This window comes from Melanerpes formicivorus, unplaced genomic scaffold (genome assembly GCF_026170545.1).
Source record: "Melanerpes formicivorus ecotype bairdi unplaced genomic scaffold, bMelFor1.0.p_v2 SCAF_37, whole genome shotgun sequence".
Classification (NCBI taxonomy): Eukaryota; Metazoa; Chordata; class Aves; order Piciformes; family Picidae; genus Melanerpes; species Melanerpes formicivorus.
Window position 1 is genome coordinate 3,568,271 of NW_027142389.1, and position 20,685 is coordinate 3,588,955.

Genomic DNA, 20,685 nt, shown 5'->3' on the forward strand with positions numbered 1-20,685 from the left:
TCCCATACTTCTGTCCCATGCTTCTCACTTGCACTTAATTATGCCTGGTCTCAGGCCCCTAATGATGTGCCTGCTCCAGGTTGACCCCAAGCTTCTGATCAGCCCCCAAACCACCTTCCCCAAGCTGTGAACCAAGCCCTTCAATTATAACCTGCTGCTCTCTGTACCTGCCCTTATCAGATGTGCTGAGAAGCAGCTGCTGGCTCCTGGAGAAACCTTTCAGTTCTGAGCAGAAGCACAAGACTCAGTTTTCTCCTGGCATTACTCCCACTGAGCAGAGAGGAGGACCATCCCAGGGGGAAAGGGATTTCTTCTTTAGAAATCTGGGCATGCAAAGCTTAGACACCAGCTCCAGCCAGGCAGGGACACACAATGTGGATCTAATTCCTGGAAACCAAACCCCACTTGGGGCCTCTCCCTATCAGGAAGTTTTCCCAATGTTTAAGAGAAAAAAGGTTCATTTGAGTGTAATTCAGGGCTATTATTTCCAGCTCTAACCTGAAACCTCACTTCCAATAATTCTTCTCTCTTCCTGGTGTTAATAATATCTGATTGCTGCCTCTTCCCCTCCTTTGCCTGAGCATTTCTAAATCCCTCTGCAGATCTCTGGCTGGGCTGAAGCACAGTGACTTAACCCTCTTTGGTTTGATATCAGATGTCTTCAGCCATTTAATTGCTTTTAAGGTTTTAATCCACCATCCTTCCCCTCAGTGCCTCACACTCTCTCTGCTTTCCTGCTCCCTGCTGGTGTCCCTCCCATCTGCCCTGCTGCTAAGTGTTGCCCAACACCAGTGTCCTCTTCTGTGCCAGTTCAGACCACCTGCTGCCCACAGCAGCCTGATTGACAGCCCACAGCAATCCTTTTGGTAGCCACCACCCTTGCTGACCCACACAGCCATGGCATCTGCTCAGCTTCCACTCCAAGGCATGGTCATCTGCAAGACCCCCCCAGGGTGGGAAGAAAAAGCCACCAGCAAGAAGTGACCAGACAGCTCTGGAACCCAAAAGTCATTCAACCCAATTCCTGTTTCTCTTCCTCTTTTGCAGCCAGATGAGTCAACACAACCACCACATCAGAGCAACTTCAACTCAAGAGAAGTGACCAGAGGAGGAATAACTGCAGAGTGAAGCACGAGACAGCAGCTGTGTCACATGGCTGTCACAGAATCACAGACCTGTCAGGGATGCTGGATGTCTCAATTCTTCTTGACGCGAGTTCTCATCACTCAATTTCACATCCTGCCCTTGCATTAGTTGGTAGACAAAGCAAAGTGTTTAGCTGTTGCTGTGTTGCCATTAAATTGTTTGGGTCATGGGGTGCTTTTGGTTGGCATTAGAGACCTGCCCCTTCTGCCCTCTCTCTCCCCAGCATTTACAGTAGGGCAAAACAACCTTTGTGTGCAGGGCTGCCAGGCATACCATGCTGGCAACCATGAGTTGTCCTGCTAGCTCATGTCTAGGCCTGAAAGGATGAGTTTTCTCCTGGGGAAACAGCTTGGGATCATAGAATCATGGAATGGTTGGAGCTGGAAGGGACTTTGGAAGGTCATCTGGTCCAACTCCTAGTCATAGCCTTGTGTCCTCTCTTTCTAGGGTACAGCTGTGAATGGAATCACAGCATCATAGAAAGGACCTCAAGGCTCAGCCAGTTCCAACCCCCCTGCCATGGGCAGGGACACCTCACACCACAGCAGGTTGCTCACAGCCACATCCAGCCTGGCTGCAAACACCTCCAGGCAGGAGGCTTCCACCACCTCCCTGGGCAACCTGTTCCAGGCTCTCACCACCCTCCTGGGGAACAACTTCTTCCTAACATCCAATCTGCATCTACCCATTTCTAGTTTTGCTCCATTGCCCCCAGCCCTATCACTCCCTGACACCCTCAAAAGTCCCTCTCCAGCTTTTTTGTACCCTCCTTCAGATACTGGAAGGCCACAATTAGGTCTCCTCAGAGCCTTCTCCTCTCCAGACTGCACAACCCCAACTCCCTCAGTCTGTCCTCACAGGAGAGCAGCTCCAGCCCTCTGCTCATCCTCGTGGCCCTGCTCTGGACACCTTCCAGCACCTCCAGATCCTTCCTGGAATAGGGGCTCCAGAACTGGACACAGTCCAGTCCTTTATCACTGCTCTTAAAGAAGGTTCTGAGCACCACCTGGGTAAAACAGAGGTGTTCCATGCCAGAGGCATTCATCTTTCTGTTCTTTGATGATACCAGGCTAGATGAAGTACCTCAGTATGAACAAGAGCTGACTTTCTGAACACTCAGCCTCACTTGCACAGCCACACTAAGAAATCATGAAACAGCCTTCAGGAAATCAAACTCCTGCAGTAGCCACACACACAAGAATGGAGCAAGAGAGACAGGCCAAGCCAGAGGGGAAGAACAGGGCTCTGAGCAGCCTGATCTAGCTGAAGATGTCGCTGCTCACTGTGTGTGTGGGGGTTGAACTAGATGACCTTTAAAGGTCCCTTCCCATTCAAGCCACTCCATGATGCTGTGATAATGAACAAAATGCCATTTTTTTTGTTTAATAAGTGCTTATGCAGCTCCAGGCTTTCCCTCAGTGCAAGAGAACAGCAACAGCTCACACGAGACCCCAAAAGACTGCACAGGAGCTAGAGCAGGAGAAAGTGAAACAGGAGGTGATGATGCAAAGGGAAAAGGCAAAGGCTTGAGCAAGCAGAAGAGGAAGGTGCTGATGTCCTCACCTCTGACTCCTTGCTTGCTTCCTCAGATGAGTTTTCAGGCCAAGGGAGGATTTTCACTGCAGTGAACACCAACTAAGCCTGCAGCGAGCCCTAAAGAGGTGAGATTGGGTGGCTTAAGTACCTTCAGGAAGAGGGAAAGTGGAATCACTTGTGCTGAAGGTCTGCTTGGGCAGTCAGAGGGTTGCAGAGATCCCCCTCCATCAGAGCTGGGAGGCTGTGGGGAGAAGGCATGCACTAATAAAGCACAGAGAGTTTTCCAAGGAGACCAGAGCTGAAGGTGTGCTGGAGGCTCTGCCTGGCTTGGGAGTAACATATTTTGGCCAAGACTGAGACATGCACAACTCCATCCTTCCTCCACTTGTATCCCAGCTAACCTGGCCAAATCCACTCCCCTCCTCCTCCAAACTGACCTTCTCAGCCTCAGCTGGGCCCTGGCCAACGAGCCCTCCTGCTCTGCACACCTTCCACTGACTGACCTGGGACTGCTCCCAGGAGCTGCTGTGCTGCCTTTGGGGGCTGAGCTCCATGAGAAACCCCAAGGTGTTCATCTCCCTTTGAGAGCAAAGCACAGTGAGAACCTTTAACAAGGGACAGGGATCTGCTGGAGAGGGTCCAGTGGAGGGCTGTGGGGATGATTAGGGGACTGCAGCACTGCCTTATGAGGAGAGGCTGAGGGACCTGGGGCTGGTTAGGCTGGAGACTTAGAGGGGATTTAATAAATATCTGAGGTCTGGGGGTCAGGAGGGAGGGGACAGGGACAGGCTCTGCTCACTTGCTCCCTGGGATAGGACAAGGAGCAATGGATGCAAGCTGCAGCACAGGAGGTTCCACCTCAACACAAGGGGGAACTTCTTTACTGTAAGGGTCACAGAGCACTGGAACAGGCTGCCCAGAGAGGTTGTGGAGTCTCCTTCTCTGGAGACTTTCAAGGCCTGTCTGGATGTGTTCCTGTGTGACCTGAGCTACATTGTATGGTCCTGCTCTGGCAGGGGGGTTGGACATAGAATCATAGAATCAATAAGGCTGGAAGAGACCTCAAAGTTCATCAAGTCCAGCCTGTCACCAAACACCTCATGACTACTAAACCATGGCTCCAAGTGCCACATCCAATCCCCTTTTGAACACCTCCAGGGATGGGGACTCCACCACCTCCCTGGGCAGCACATCCCAATGGCTAACAACTCCCTCTGGGAAGAACTTTCTCCTCACCTCCATCCTAAACCTCCCCTGGTGCAGCTTGAGACTGTGTCCTCTTGTTCTGGTGCTGCTTGCCTGGGAGAAGACTTGATGATCTCTTTGGGTCCCTTCCAAGCCCTGACACCCTGTGATCCTGCCACAAAGCCATTCCTGCCTGTGCAGTCATTTCCCCCCCAGCTAGCTGCAGACTTCCCTCCTCCACATGCCTCTTGGTGAGTGCTGCAGGTGCCTACGTGCTGCTGGCTTCCACCAGCCTGTGGTCAGTTGCATTCTTGACTGTCCAAACGCTGCAGTGGAACACAAAGAAATGTTGGCCATGAGGGACGGGGGTCAGGGTTTCAATGCATTAAAAAACAAACCCTAACCACTAAATAAGCTGAAATCAGTCCCTCAGGAGCACCAAATGATCGTCTCTGGTTGCCAGGGAGGCTGCTCAGAGGGTCTGAAGTCTGACAGTGGAGCAGTTAGGTCACTCTCTTAATTAATTGGGGGTGTTTTTAATAGAGGTTATTTTTTTGCCCACCTGTGCAGTCTTACTGGGAAACATTATAGTAAGCTCTGTCATCTGTCCAAGTAAAACACATCTCCTAATCAGGGACCTCGTGGAGTACTGCACTCTGCTTCCTCCTGTGAGGTAACACTCACACTCTCAATAGCTCCCCAAAGCTTTTGTTGAAGAACCAACCAACTTTTCTATCACCCACCTTTCCCCCACATCAGCTGAAGGTCAGCAGTGTTAGTCTGCCACTCCCAAAAAGCAGCTTTCTGGCAAACACTGAAGGCAGTGCCAGTACATCTCTCACCTTCCCTCAGGACAAGGGGTAAAGGGCTCAGACTAGAAACCAGGAGGTTCCATATGAACATGAGGTCAAAATTCTTTGGTGTGAGGGTGCTGGAGCCCTGGCCCAGGCTGCCCAGAGAGGTTGTGGAGTCTCCTTCCCTGGAGAGATTCCTGACCCACCTGGATATCATCATAGAACCATAGAATCAATAAGGTTGGAATAGACCTCAGAGATCATCAAGTCCAACCTATTACCTAATACCCAGCACCTCCTGACAACTAAACCATGGCTCCAAGTGCCACATCCAATCCTTTTATGAACACCTCCAGTGATGGTGACTCCACCACCTCCCTGGGCAGCACATTCCAATGGCCAATCTCTCTTTCTGGGAAGAACAACTTCCTAACCTCCAGCCTAAACCTCCTCTGGCACAGCTTGAGACTGTGTCCTCTTGTTCTGGTGCTGGGGGCCTGGGAGAAGAGACCAACCTCTGCCTGTCTACAACCTCCCTTCAGGGACTTGTGGAGAGCAAGAAGGTCTCCCCTGAGCCTCCTCTTCTCCAGGCTAAGCAACCCCAGCTCCCTCAGCCTCTCCTCACAGGGCTGTGCTCCAGACCCCTCCCCAGCTTTGTTGCCCTTCTCTGGACACCTTCCTGCATCTCAGCATCTTTCCTAAACTGAGGAGCCCAGAACTGGACACAGGACTCAAGGTGTGGCCTGAGCAGTGCTGAGCACAGGGGCAGAAGGGAGTTGGACTAGGTGATGTCCAGAGGTCCCTTCCAGCCCCCAGCATGCTGGGATTCTGTGATGCTGGAGGCTTTTGCTCTGCTCTGCCATGCAGGTCTCTATGTGGGAGGAAACCTCTGCTCTGGGTCAATGAAACATGGAACAACACTGCTTCTGCTCATGTGTGACCTACCAGAGCTGATCTGGGCTGGGCCCTCATGCCACTGGTCCTCTGTCTCTCCAATCCCAAATGAAAGCCACCAAGACCTGGTCAAATCTGTTTCCTGGCACTGTTAGGAAACAGGAACCCCATTCTCCTGAGCTCAACCACTTGCAACATGTCCAAGTGACCGAATTTTCAGTTCCAAGGTTTCTGATGCTTTTACTTAATGCTGAATTGATTTGTTTACAAGTCTAAACAAAACTATTCTCTTTAAAAAGCCCCTAACCAAAGCAAACCACCCCCCAGCCATCAGGAAAACCCCCTCCCCTCTGCCCCCAAAAGAGCAAACCTCCACCTCAGCCCAAGATAGCTTTGGGAAAGAAAGGATGCCGAGCTGAAAAACACATTTGCAAATGTTTTCTTCTAATGCAGCCCCAGTCACTGGAAAACCATTTCCTTAATGTCCTCTCGTTTCCCTCAGGGAGAAAAAGAGACAGATTAGGGCTGCTGCTCAGAGGAAGCATCACAAATGGTTGAGAAGAAAATGACTGCCAAAGAAAGTTCAAGGCAGCAGTAAATGTTCATCCCCCAGGGTCTCAAGAGCAGCAAGAGAACGTTTTTCTGGGAAATCTGTGTTGAACCCACTCCAGAAGAGTAGCAGGCACCACACAGCTGCATCAGCACCTCCCTGTGCTCCTGTGGCAGCAGCCATCCAGCCCGTGCTGCTGCTGCTGCTGCCATCATGGACTGCATCCATATGGAAAAGACATCATCCAAGGCTTGCCAGTCCTGAGTATCTCCACGGCTCTTTGCCACCTGTGCAAGGGCAGATGATGAGAAACACACCACTGGCAGCCAATGCCCCCCTGCCCTGCCAGGACTCAGGGCTCACAAGCAGCAAGAGCTGTTTGCAAAGGCCTGCAGCGACAGGACAAGGGGCAGTGGCTTGAAATGAGAGAAGAGCAGCTTTAGATTGGATGTGAGGAACAAGTTCTGCACCAGGAGGGTGGTGGAACACTGCAACAGGTAGCCCAGGGAGGTAGGTGAGGCCCCATCCTTGCAGATAACCAGAGTCAGGCTCAGCAAGGCTGTGAGCAACCTGCTCTAGGTGAGGATGTCCCTGCTGGGTTGGACTGGATGACCTTTGGAGGTCTCTTCCAACTCAAATCATTCTGTGATTCTATGATTCCCTGGTGCCTGGCTGGCCAGTAAGCAGCACCCACCAGCACCAATGCCTGGAGGTGCTCAGGCTACAATAATGAGGCTCAAAAGTCAATCTGCTGTCACCAGTAGGCACAGCAACAAATAGCTTCAAGTGGTCCAAGCCTACGTAGCAGCCTTGTTATATCTGATCATACTACGGCTACACCTCAGAGCAGCAGAAGGCAAAGAGAGAAGGGGCAGTCTGGGGAAGCAGAGCAATATGGGCAGGTGCCTGGGGGAGCACAAAGCTGGGGTGCATCACAGGCAGAGGAGAGAGGACAGCCTGCTCCTGGGAGGTTTCCAGCAGGACTATGAGCCAAGGATGGCCTCAGAGCACTCCTAAAGGCTGAGCAGTGGTGGTGTGGAACATGAAGTGCACTTTGCTGCAGTTTCATCTGCTGTGGAGCAAAACTCAACGCTTGGCAGAACTATTCCATGAATGCCAACAAGGTAACCCAAAATCTGTATGGTGATGTAAGGGAGAGAGTGGACCAGCTGCTCTCAGGGCCACAGCTCAGGCCCATTTTCCCTCTGCTTGCAAGGGCTGGACACTTCCCCAGACCCTTGGCTGCAGGCAGGCTGAGGTGACCTTGGCAGCTACTGTGGGAGCAAGTGAGATCTGCATGAAGGTTTTTGTACCTAGTTCTTGTCCCCCCAGGTTTTGGAGTCATGCATTTATCTGTAATCTTGATACAGTCAATACCTTAGAGGGGAAAAGAAATGATGCCAGCAGCCTCTTCTCTGCTTCTCTGGAAGGAAATCTTTCCTGTCAGCTGTGCAGAAGGGGCTGATGAAGTCCTGGAAGTCACTGGCAAGGATGTTTTGTCACTGGACTCAGTGCCCAGAAGGAATAGCCATTACATTAGCAATGCTTTGTGCCAGCATTTGCCCTCATTAAAAGTGAATTTCCTTTTCTGTGGTGAAAACAGAGACAATCAACCAAGTGAGGTGATTAGACTCACTGCTGATGAGCTGCTTGGAAAGGTGAGCAGTGGAAAGTTGCTCTTGAGGGAGCTGCAGAATACATCCAGGTCACCCCTCTCTCTACTTGCCTCTTCGTGTTTTGCCAAGGGGATTGTGCCCCCCCTGGCAGAGGACAGTGACTATAGAATCACAGAAAGGTTTGGCTTGGAAGGGGCATCTCAACCCCCCCTGCACTCAGCAGAGGCATCTTCAGCTAGAGCAGGTTGCTCAGAGCCTTGTCGAGCCTGACTTGAGTATCTCCAGGGATGGGGGTCTCAGCTACCTCATAGATACTGGAAACCACCTCCTGCCACTGCAGAAACCAATCAAAGATGCTGCCTTCATTCTGCTGGAGATAAGGGAGATACTGGTGGGCTCAGAGAGGAGCACTGAGAGCCAGAAGTCAGCAGGAGCAGGTGAGGATTAGCTGAGGGGACTGATGGAAGACTTCACTGCAGCTCCCCTTCCCATGGCCAGTCCCCTCTCTCCCTGCTGGCTATGGAGGTGCCTCCCACCCTTGCCTGGTGAAGTGGGGCATGGCTCTGGAGTGCCCCAGCTCACCCCCTGCCTTCCCTGCGATTCCTTGCAGTGGAAGGAGGCTGATGCAATGGGGTGGTGCCCTGGAGAAACGGAGAGGGTTTGCCTTATCTTTCTGCAAGTCATGATGAAATTTCAAGCTGCTGAGAGAGCTGCGTGGGTTGTTTGTAGACTTTATGCCCCAGCAGTTGGCCCTGGTGTTTGTGGGCAAGCAAAGTAAGCAAACAGTAGTTGTGAAAAGCAAAAGGGCCGTGGAGAGCCTCTGGCAGAAGTGAACTCCCTCTCGTTTACAATCGGATAGCAGAATAAACATTTACACACTGCAAGCACAAATTGTATGAGTTACCAGCCAGTCAAACCTCTCCTTTCCAAGGGCTTTCTCTGCCTTTGGCAGCTGTCCCCTCCTCAGCACTCCGGCGCAAGGCCGGCGCTGCTGCTGCTCTCCGGGCTGGCAGGAGAGCGCAGGGCTGCCCCTTCCCGGGACAAGCCTCGGGCCGTGGCCTGGACAGCAGTGCGCTCGGGTTTGCAGCTGCTTTATCTCTCTGCAGCTTTCTGCCACTCCAAGGAGCGGTGAGGGGAGTGGTGTGCTGCTGGTGGTGAGCTGGCAAATCTGTACCTGACGATCAGAAACCGAGGCAGCGTCACTGCCTTTCATGCCCTGCAGTCGCAAACCGGCTCCGGGAGAGGGATGCGCCGCGGCGGGGAGGCTGGGAGCCGGGAGCCCTGCCCCTGCGGCTGTGAGCGCACCGCTTTGCTATGCACCACGGCTGAGAGATGCCCCTCTGCCTTCCCACCACCCCGAGACCTTGCGAGGAGAGTCCCCTGCCCCGGAGCAGGGCCGAACTTGGCTTAACCAACGTCATACCTGGAGGACAATAGAGGAGGGTTAGCTGCAAGGTAGTCAGCATCAACCCGGGGTAGCCCGGGCAACACCAACACAAACACTCCCCGGGGACAGCCCGGTGCTGCTTTTCACGCCAGGGCAGACCTTTGGTCAGAGCAAAGCAGGGTTTTTACTCCTGGCTGATCGGTGCTAGCTCATGTGGCGGCCAGACAGGCGCAGGCTCCCACCCTGTAATCTGCCCCATCTCCGAGAGTGCATTTGAGGAAGTGTCTGGGACTCCTCTTCCACACAGGGCATCAATTTTTCCAGGCAGCTGAAAGTTAATAGCTACCATGATTCAGGCAAAGCAGTTCTTGTGAAACCAGCTCGGGAGATGTTGCCTAGCAAAACAATTCCTGCCCGTGGAGCCCCGTGCTCTGACGTGGTGCTGAACACACAGCACCAGCTATATAAAAAGCAGGAAGCAATCCAGGGCAAAGGACACGTTTTAGCCCTGCTGCAGACCACAGACAGAATAAAGTGATGCAGAAAACTCTTCCCAGCTGCTTTGTCCAGGAATTGTAAGTAATTTTTTAAGTTATTCTTTATTTCCCCCCCTTTTAAAAGGAATCAGAAGCTTCAACACTGCCCTGCAGCCAGGACATGCAGTGGGAGTCTGGGTTTCCAGTTTGGTATCCTCCTCTGTCTGTTCTCTGACACAGTTCCAGAAGGAGTTTGGAAAGGAAGCATTTGTTTAGGAGCAGGAGATATTTCTGTGTACCTCTCAGGCTACCAATGACAAATGTGAAGTTCTTATTAACTGAGAGTACCAAGTGTCCCAAGAGAGCAATCTCCGAGGAGCTAAAGAATCAGTCTGACTGGAAACACAAGATGCTGGTGCATGAGACCTCACATGAGCTCAGGCTGAGGTTTCACCTCAATAAAAACTGTTCAAGTGTCACTGTCCATGTGCAGTGGTCCCCCCTGCAGCTGACCTTTAAGGAATACTGCAAGAGGCTGCTTTGGGAACAGTAAATAATCAGAGAGGTTGGCTGAGGTTGCCTTCTTCACCAGCTCCAGCCATTCTGGCAGGATGGAACTGCCTGGACTGGAAGGAATTCCTTTCTCCCTCTGTATGTTCCCAACTGGCTCCATCCCAGATGTGATCCTGCCTGCCCAGGCTGGGCAGATGGAGGGCAGCTGCCTTCCCTGCCAGCCTGTCCCTGCCCTGGTGTAGGCAGAGGGAAGGGTCTGCTAATGGAAGGCACCTCTACCTCTTCTCCATTCCCTGAGGTCCTTCGTGGGCTGGCAGGTTTTCCTAGCTGGAGGGAAGTGGCTGGACTGGCTGTGGAGGAGGGTGTTGGCAGTGGGAGCTCAGGAGAACCATGCTGGCAGCCACCTTCTCCAAAGGAGTAGCCTGTGGCTTCAGGCTTTGCTTTGCACACCTGCCCTTTATCAAGCAACTTCTTAATCTCACCCATGAAAACGTGATGTCTGACCAGGGAAGTGCCCTGGCCTGATCTCTGGCACTGAGCTTGGCTAGAGCAACGAGGATCATACCCTCAAACCATCCTTGCAGCGTGGACCACCCTCCTGGCCTCCTGCTAAAGCCCAGTCCACATCCACACAGCATTCAGAGCCTCCAAAACTGTGCTGTGGACCATTGGAAGTCTCTCAAGACGATGAGGAGCTGAGCTCCAGCACCCAGGAGCATCTCCCAGCTCTTCTGAATTTAGCAGAGCAGATGAATCCATCCACGGAGCAAGCATCTGAAACTGGGATGCTCTTTCCCACCTCCACAAGTGCCTGTGTAGTGCCCCACGAGCCTTTTCCTGCTCCCTGCCCCTTGGCCCAGGGTCTCAGATGTTTTCCTACCCTCTGACCAGATTCCTTAGGTGGCACAAAAAGCATCCCCACCTCAGGACAGCCTCAGCTTGCTGGTTGGGACATCCATGAGAGATAAACATCTAACTCCCCTGCGGTGAAGGAGGAAATCAAACCTCGCTCTGCCACATTCTGGATGAGAGTTTTAACCACTTAAATCATAGTGTGGAAGGGGTGGAGTGGGGCAGGATGAAGCCATAAGAAAGATTCCTGTCTCCTGGGTCAGCTGAGGCTTCAGAGGAAGGACAACACTGAAAAGTCTCTAACAGAAAGCTGGAAGACATCTTCCAGCCAGAAAGTGCAGCTGGACATTCCTCATGTTCCTGCCCAAGGAAGGAGGAGCTGGAATAACAAGATCAATCACAGAATCACAGAACTGTGAGGGGTGGAAGGGACCTCAAGGCTCAGCCAGTTCCAACCCCCTGCCATGGCCAGGGACCCCTCACACTACAGCAGGTTGCTCACAGCCACATCCAGCCTGGCTGCAAACACCTCCAGGAATGAGGCTTCCACCACCTCCCTGGGCAACCTGTGCCAGGCTCTCACCACCCTCCTGGGGAAGAACTTCTTCCTGACATCCAATCTCAATCTACCCATTTCTAGTTTTGCTCCATCCCCCCATGTCCTCTAATTAATTAGTACTTGACTGAGCACATCACAGCTTGGATCTCCTCCCCTTCCAGGGGGTGAGCTGTAGGAGTTTTCACACTGTGGTTTCAGGTGGTTTTGTTCCAACTGATCTTAATTTCATTGGTGCTCTGTATGGAAATAAAAGGTCAAACCACCACTCAGACTTCAACCCTCAGAGGCTAAACCTCCTCTCCACCACCTCCTGCAACCTCAGCAGTGAAGCAAAGCCACCCCTTGGTAAGCCTGCACTGCAATGGCTGCAGCAGGATGAGTGGCAGAGCCTCTTGACTTAATGGCAGGAGCAGAGAGTGTTGATTAGAGGAAGGTTTTGCTTTCACCAGAAAGAGAGGAATCAATTTTCGAGTTAATGACTGTGGAAAACCAGGGTAAGGTGAACTGGATCATGGCAGAGTAGAACAGAACAGAACAGAACAGAACAGAATAGAATAGAATAGAATAGAATAGAATAGAATAGAATAGAACAGAATAGAATAGAATAGAATAGAATAGAATAGAATAGAATAGAATAGAATAGAATAGAATAGAATAGAATAGAATAGAATAGAATTAAGCAGGTTGGAAAAGAGCTTTGAGATCATCAAGTCCAACCTACCACCCAACACCATCTGATCAACTAAACCATGGCACCAAGCACCCCATCCAGTCTCTTCCTAAACACCTCCAGGGATGGGGACTCCACCACCTCCCTGGGCAGCACATCCCAGGGCTCAAGTACAAGCCTAAGTTTTTCCTTCCTCTTCCCTGAAGGATTCCATTGATGAGTTGGCCAAACACTTAAAAGAGAGGAATAGGGCATGGGGGCCTTGGGTGAGTCAGCCTGTAACAAATCCTTCTACAGCAAGCAATGGGAATCCCACCCTTTGAGAAGCTGCCTTGGTGCCTTTCTTTCATCACTCAGGATTTTAATCTTCCCATCAGCTCAGCAAAGATGCAAACAGGCCAGGACTGAAGCAGCCACCCAGACCTGCTGGGTAAGTGCACAGGGAAAGCTCTGCTGTACAGGCTCCGAGGTGCTCCCAAGATCAACACTGAGGATGCATGGAAGGAGATAAGTGCTCAGCTGTGAATCACAGGATGTGACCTCCAGAGATCACCCAGTCCAAACCCCCTGCCAAAACAGGGTCACCTAGGGCAGGTCACACAGGGACACATCCAAGTGGGTTTTGAAAGGCTCCAGAGAAGGAGACTCCACTCCACAGCCTCTCTGGGCAGCCTGCTCCAGGGCTCTGTCACCCTCACGGTAAAGAGGTTTCTCCTCGTGTTGAGGTGGAGGCTGCTGTGTTCCAGCTTGTCCCCCACTGTTCCTTGCCCTGTCACTGGGCACCAGCAAAAAGAGCCTGGAACCTTCCCCCTGACACCCACCCCTCAGATACTGAGAGACATTGATCAGATCCCCTCTCAGCCTTCTCTTCTCCAGACTACACAGCCTCAGGTCCATCAGTCTTTCTTCATAGGAGAGATGCTCAAGCCCCCCAGTCATCCTTGTAGCCTTCCCTGGGCTCCCTCCAGCAGCTCCCTGTCTCTCCTGGGCTGGGAAGCCCCAAACTGGACACAGTATTCCAGGTGTGGCCTCACCAGGGCAGAACAGAGGGGGAGGAGAACCTCCCTTGAGCTGCTGGACACAGTTTGCTTAATGCACCCCGGGGTGCTGTTGTCCCTCCTGGCCACAGGGACACCTTGCTGTCCCCTGGACACCTTGCTGGTGGTGTTAGGAACCTGTGATTCCCTCTGGCTCCTTGACACTTCCTCAGAACTGCCACTTTTCTTGAACCATTGGCCTCAAAACTGCCCTCAGACTTGAGTCAAGACCCAGCTTCTCCTGAGCAAAGCCAGGCTCATCCCACGTGACCTTGGACATTCCTCCTGCTCATGCATCACCAGGCGGCATCTGCCCTTTGTGGCACAAAGGCTGCTGACTCCTGCTGCAGGTGTTGCCACCCACAGGCTGTACCAGCAGGCACTTGTGCCAGCAGCTCTGCCTGTGTCAGCCACCCTCCTGCCCTGCCTTGCTCCCTGCTCCTGCCCACGTCTGCTCTTCCTCTCCCTGACTGCTGCACAGGTGCCAGATGTGGTATGGAGCTGAAGCTGTCCTGCAGAGGGGGGATCAGTGACTGGCTAAGCATCAGCTCTGTTCCTTGCTGCAGCTGGTGGAAATGCACCAGCTCTCAGATCTCTGCAGAAGCCCATGGGCACCTCTTCTTGCTAATTGCTGCTGATTAGCCTTTTCCTCGTTTCCTCTCCAGCTAGGCATGATTTAATCAGAGCTCCATCGAGCCCCCACTTCCTTAGCTTGCCCCTGGACAAGAAGGCCTCATGAAACAATATTGGAAGTCTTCATAACATTCAAGCCATGTGACACTCTTGGCTCACCCAGGAGATCAATTACCCTGCTGCAGAGGGAAGCTGGGCTCAGGAACTGTGCTTTGGCTGTGAGAAATCCACACCTTTCTTCCTCATTTCCTCTCTAACGTTTAGACAGCCATTTGCTTGGTCACTGCAGCAGTTTTCTGGGGACTGAAGCTGCCCTTGCCCTGCTCTCCCCTTTTAGAGACAGGAACCCTCTTGGCTGTTTCTAGTTCTCTCAGAACCACAGAGTCAGTGTTGGGGTTGGAAGGGACCTCAAAAGATCATAGAAACACAGAATCATAGAATCAATAAGGTTGGAAAAGACCTCAGAGGTCATCAAGTCCAACCTCTCACCCAAACCCTCGTGACTAACTAAACCATGGCTTCAAGTGCCATGTCCAGTCCTAAACCCACCACACCATGTCCCTGTGCACCACACCTGCGCTGGTTTTGAACCCTTGCAGTGCTGGTGACTCCATCACTTCCCCAGGCAGCCTGCTCCAGGGCTTAACCACTCTTTCAGTGCAGAAATTGTTCCTGCTGTCTGGCTTAGACCTCCCATGGAGCCACCTGAGGACTTTTGCTCTTGTCCTATTGCTTGTTACCTGAGAGAAGAGACTGATCCCTACCTGGCTCCAGCCTCCTTTCAGGGGGTTGTAGAGAGTGAGGTCTCTCCTCAGCCTCCTTTTCTCCAGACTGAACAACCCCAGTTCCCTCAGGAGACTTTGCAACCTTCTCCCACCCATGGCTGGTTTACACTTTGGCCCTTTTGCAGCAGTGCTCTGGAAGTTATGGCAATACCTAAACACCTCTGGGAGCTTTAGAAACTCCATTCCTGTCCTCAGATCTGAGTGTGCAAATACACTGTGAGCTCCTGAGCCGTGAGTCATCTCCAAACAGTCCCTTGAGTCACGCAAAGCTGCGCTGGGAGGTGATAGCTACTTTGCATGTAGAGGAAATGAGTAGAGCCCTGGGATGCAGCCCTGCCTTGTCAGGCACCTTCAACATGCTGAGATGAAACAGCTGTGGACAGCTGCTGAGCAGATTTAACCTCACTCTTGCATAATACTTCACCTGAAGCTGCCCACCGAGATGAGAAGGATCCCCAGGCAGAAGTTCATCATCCAGACACCTCGTCCCACTGGGGTTAAGGCAAAAGGAGTGCTGGCAACTTCTGACAGGAGATGACAGGCAGACAGAGAAGGGCTCCCACTGCACCCCATGGGAGCTGCCTCCAAATGTTGCCTAAACTCAGCCATTTTTTGGTGGCTGGTTGTGTTGGGCAGTGTTAGCTAACAGCTGGAGAGATGAGGCTTTCCCTCTTGCCTGCTCACCCTGGGGAGCTGAAGCTTCTATCAGGCCTGTGAAGAGAGACTCCACCAGTGGCTGGTAAGTTTGGAAGGACTCTAGGCACCCAGGAGCAGCAGCAGCAGCAATGGATGTGGTCCTCCTCCAACTGCCTTCATCCCAAGGCTGCTTGGTGCAACTTCCCATGGGTCTTTCCATCGAGTTCTGGATCAGATCTCAGAGGAAAATCCAGCTGGATGCATTAGAAGAGTCCACTAATAAACAAGCAGGAAACAGCATGGCTGTCTCAGGGGGGAGTTAGAGGTGCATTTAATTGTGGCTCTGCTAAGCCCAAGGAGAAAAATGCCAGTGGTTGCCAACAGGCAGCCCAGCAGCGGGACAGCAAGTTGGGTTTGCTCATGGTGCTTGGGACAGGGCAACTTAGGCAACATGCTTTGCCAATGAGGCTTAGAATGGCTCCTGGCTTTTGGGTAGCTCCCAAAGAAATGAAGCCATAAAGCCAGAACATGGGAGAAGTGACTTCAGTGGTGCCTTGGCTGGGCCTGGGCACCAGCTGGACCAGCTCCCAGCTACCCAGCACCTGGTGTGCCCCTGGCAAGATCCACTCCTGTGCTCAGAGCTGAAAGCTCACCAGGGACCAGGAGTTCCAGCGTGTACCAGGATGCTGTCACCAGCCACAGGTGGAGGCAGAGACCATGTCCCTCCTCAGCCATGCTTAAAACAACTCCTTGGGCTTCTGCAGCCAGCAGCTCTGAGCTTGTGACAGGACAGGTTGGACTTGATGATCTTTGAGGTCTCTTCCAACCTTGGTGAGTCTGTGATTCTGTGGCAAGGGGCAGCAGGCACAAACAGAACACAGCAGGATCCACCTGAACAGGAGGAGAAACTTCTTTCCTGTGAAGATGCTGGAGCCCTGGAGCAGGCTGCCCAGAGAGGCTGTGGAGTCTCCTTCTCTGGAGAGAGTTGAAACTCACCTGGACATTGCCATCCTGGGCAAGCTGCTGTGGGTGCCCTGCTTTAGCAGGGGGGTTGGACTGGAGGATCTCCAGAGGTCCCTTCCAACCCTCACCATGCCAAGGACTCTGTGAGTCTGTGCTGCTGTATCAGAGAGTGCTGCTGAGCCCAGCCTAGATGCCAAAGAGGATGTGGTGAGCCAGGAGCAGGAAACCAGATGGGCATTTGCATGGGGAATTCTCAGCTGCTGATTCACCTGGGACATTTCTTGGATAGCATTCCCTTTAGTTCATGACTTCATTTCCCAGCATGAGTAATAAACCTCTCATTTACCCTTCTGCTCAGCACAACTGGGAAGGTTTTTCTTGCTGCAGTGATAGAGAACATATTTTTATAACGAAATTAGCCCTGGTCAGACCTCAGCTTTTCCAGTACCAGCCCAGAGTCATTCCAGTGCTCTGCAGTCACTCCTGGGTTAGTGCCAACGAAGTGCTGTCGCCTGGGCTCATATGCAACATGTTTAATAGCTGTCCTAACCTGAGGATCTCACAGGCTGAACACCTCTGCAGCTGGGTCACCAACCAACACCATCATGGTGCTGGAGCGTGGAGGACACCAGCCTGTGTCTGCACAAATCACAGAATGGCTTAGGCTGGAAGGGACCTTAGAGATCACAGAATCAAATGGTCTGGGTTGGGAGGGACCCCCAGAGGTCATCCAGTCCAACCCCCCCTGCAGTCAGCAGGGACGTCCTCCACTAGGTTGCTCAGGTCTTCTTCAAGCCTGACCTTGAGTAGCACTGAAAACACAGTACCCCTGTTCCTGGGGGCTCAGCACTGGGACACCAAACAGAAGACACTTCACTATCATCACTTCAACCCCTCTGGGGTTGCCCAGAGCCCTCTTGAGCCTCACCTTGAATATAGAAGTTACATAGAACAAACCAGGTTGGAAGAGACCTTCAAGGTCCAACCCACCAACCAATCCAACCCACCCAAACAACTAACCCATGGCACCAAGCACCCCATCAAGTCTGCTCCTGAACACCTCCAATATCTCCAGGGATGGGGCCTCAAGCACCCCCCTGGGCAACCTGTTCCAGTGTGCCACTACCCTCATGGTGAAGAACTTGTTCTTAATGTGCAACCTCCCTGCCACGGGCAGGGGCACCTCTCAGCTAGGCTTGCTTGGTGAATTTGTGTGGAGCCTATGGCACTAATGTCCCATTTCATCACTCCTTTCTGTATGTATTCCAGGTATGGTTCCCTGTCTGGCATTTCTATGGAGAGAGACCACATGAAAGACCTCAGAAGATACCTGGTACTTAAACACATCCAATACCTTGTGCTGTCTTCTTCAAACGCTCTCAGCACTTTGCTGGGCCTGCTGGGCAGCCTGTATGCAATAATCCTCCTGCAGTCGGCAAAGGTCTCAGCCAAGTCCACTGCCGTCCTCATTTCGAGCCTGGCAAAGGCAGACATCCTGGTCTCCATCAGCGTGGCTGCTGGGGCGGTCACAGGGACGTTTGGGGGCAGTGCCTCCCCTGCAGGGCTGACAGCAGCCCTGCCGCAGAACCTCCTCACTGCCAACGCTCACATCAGCTGCCTGCTGCTCAGCTGCGTGGCCCTCGAGGCTTACCTGATCACCTTCTTCCCCACAGAGTCTCGCCACCTGCGGACAGTGAGCAATGCCAGGCGGGTGTCTAGGATCATCTGGAGCCTGGTGGCCGTGGAGTGCATCCTCCTCCAGGTGGATGACCTCCTGCAGGCCAGCAGCGCCTCTTGGGGGCTGACCGTCTGCAGCACGGCCGCAGCTCTTCTCAGGTCCCTCAGCTACTTCCTGGGGGTTGCTTTGAGGATCCTCAACGTCTACCTCTACTACAAAATCTTTTTCAGCATCTCTAACAGATCTGCACTGAAAAGAAAGTAGTCCCTGCTCCTGGGGGCACAGCACTGGGACACCAGACAGAGGACACTTCGCCCCCATCACCTCGAGCTGGTGGTCTGCAAACTGTTCAAGGAGCGGGCCCAGGGCTCAGGGGCTGCAACCCCACCGAGTTCAAACCACCCTGCTTGCTGATGCTGCTCAGCCTCAGCCCTCGGGAGGAGCTTGGGCTTGAGCTGCCCCTCAGCACTGAAAGACAACAGAGCTGCTCTGGGGATAGCTGGGTGGCCAGCCTTGGAGCTCTGCAGGCTTGCTCTGGTCACTTGCAGCCCAGAGGTTCCTCACCCTGCAGGTGACACAAATGACATTTCAGGAGATGGAGAAACTCAAGCAATTCAAGTATTTATTTATTTTTGTATCTATATAAGGGTGCTTAGAGGCTTACTCAGGGATCTGTTGAGCCATGAGCTGTAAAGCTGCATGCTGCAGACATAGAGCCAGAGCAGAATTGTTTTGGGTTGGAAAAAGCCTTTTAAGGTTATCAATTCCAAGCACTAACCCAGCACTGCCAGCTCACCACTAAACCATGTCCCTCAGCACCACATCTGCACAGCTTTTCAGTCCCTCTAGGGATGGTGACTGCACCACTGCCTTGGGCAGCCTGTTCCAGGCCTTGGCACCCCCCTCTGGAGAAGAAACTGCTCCTCACATCCAACCTAAACCTCCCCTGGTGCAACTTGAAGCCATTGTGTCCTATTGTTTATTCCTTGGGAGAAGAGACCAATCCCCACCTCACTGCAGCCTCCTTTCAGGGAGCTGTAGAGGGCAAGAAGGTTTCCTCTTGGCCTTCTTTTCTCCAGGCTAAACAACCTCAGACATGATCTTTGTCCTAAAATACCTCTGAACCAAGTGCCCCACCACTTTCAGCCAGTAAGATCAAGAGACAAGGAGTGCAGGAGACTGGCCTAGCCCAGCTGGCTTTGTCCTGCAGATGGCATCAGCCTCACCGTGAGAATCCTCAGGACATGCCTAGAAGTGCTCTGCTGGTAGCATTAATTTGGCACTTAGAATACTAGGGCTGAAAACTGTATCTGTGGCCACTTGCAGTCCAAAGCCAGCAGAGGCACAGGAGCCGTGGGCTGAACTCAGATCAGACTTCCCAGACCCAAGGGTGGAGGAGCTCCCTGCTCTTTGCTCTGCTCACCAGCCACTTCCTCAGTTTCACAGCCCTGTCCATTTGCAGCAGGTCTCAGAAGTCATTGCTTTGCCTCCTGCACCAGGATGAGCTTGGCCGAAGGGCGACACTCAGAAGAGGAGCAGTGAAACCAGGCACACCCACAGCAGCCCTGGGGCAAGAGCCCAGCCCTGGGAGGGCCTTTCCTGGACTGTCCACACCACAGACAGGTGAAAGGAAACTAAAGACTTGCTTTTTTTTTTTCACCTCAGTGGAAGACAAATGTCCCACTGCAAGGAGCCTGACATTGTTTCTCCTCCTCCTCCTCTACTCTGCCCTGCTGAGACCTCACCTGGACTACTGCATCCAGTTCTGGGCTCCCCAGTTCAGGAGGGAGAGGGATCTGCTGGAGAGAGTCCAAGGCAGGGCAGTGCTGCAGTCCCTTCAGCATCCTGGTAGCTCTATGAGGAGACACTGTGGGACCCGGGGCTGGTTAGGCTGGAGGAGACTGAGAGGGGATTCAATCAATGTTTATAAGTATCTAAGGGGCTGGGGGGCAGGAGGGAGGGGACAGGGACAGGCTCTGCTCACTTGCACCCTGGGATAGGACAAGGGGCAATGGATGTAAGCTGCAGCACAGGAGGTTCCACCTCAACATGAGGAGGAAATTCTTCACTGTGAGGCTCACAGAGCCCTGGAGCAGGCTGCCCAGAGAGGTTGTGGAGTCTCCCTCTCCTTCTCAAGCCCTGTCTGGATGAATTCCTGTGCAACCTCTGCTGGATTCTATGGTGCTGCTCTGGCAGGGGGGTTGGACTGGATGATCTCTGGAGGTCCCTTCCAACCCCTAACACCCTGTGACCCTGTGAAAGGGATCACTGCTGAGTGCTGGGCATTCAGTCAAAGCAGAGATGTCACCAAGTCACCTAACAAAACTTTGCTGCACCTTGCCTAAGCAAGCTGACTCCTGCTGCAGGAGCTGGATGCACTGTGATACACTGCTCTTATCCTGGGAGCCTGAGGTGCCACTTCCAGGGGAGCTGAAATCCTACTTGATGTGCTGTGGTTAATAAAAGTTGGGTTTTGCTAAAGTGGGTGTGCATTATTTATGTGCATTTTTCTTGAGGATGTGCAATGCTCTCAGCTCCTGCAGAAGCCCTTGCAGATGGCTGAGTGCTCCTGAGCATTCCCAAGCCACAGCTGGCACACATGCAGGACTTTGCATCTTTGAATTCACCACTTCACTCATAATTGCTCTTTTTTTCCCCTCTGGTTTTCTGCTGCCATCTGCTCTAGGTGATGCTACTGTAGGAGGGAGAGGGAAGGGAAGGGAAGGGAAGGGAAGGGAAGGGAAGGGAAGGGAAGGGAAGGGAAGGGAAGGGAAG

General features: G+C 52.6%; 1 protein-coding gene across 1 annotated transcript; it reads left to right on the forward strand.

Annotated features, from left to right (window-relative positions):
• The first annotated feature begins 9,613 nt into the window (after window positions 1-9,613).
• On the forward strand, window positions 9,614-20,382 carry LOC137450674 (cannabinoid receptor 2-like). Its single transcript, XM_068157493.1, has 2 exons — window positions 9,614-9,683; window positions 17,502-20,382. Exons 1-2 carry the CDS (start codon window positions 9,646-9,648, stop codon window positions 18,172-18,174), a joined length of 711 nt encoding a protein of 236 aa, XP_068013594.1. The 5' UTR covers window positions 9,614-9,645; the 3' UTR covers window positions 18,175-20,382.
• Window positions 20,383-20,685: the final 303 nt, after the last annotated feature.

Coding starts and splice junctions, on each gene's coding strand:
- LOC137450674 (XM_068157493.1), top strand. CDS start 9,646: ATGCAGAAAACTCTTCCCAGCTGCTTTGTCCAGGAATT. Junction 9,684..17,501: donor AGCTGCTTTGTCCAGGAATT/GTAAGTAATTTT, acceptor TATGTATTCCAG/GTATGGTTCCCTGTCTGGCA.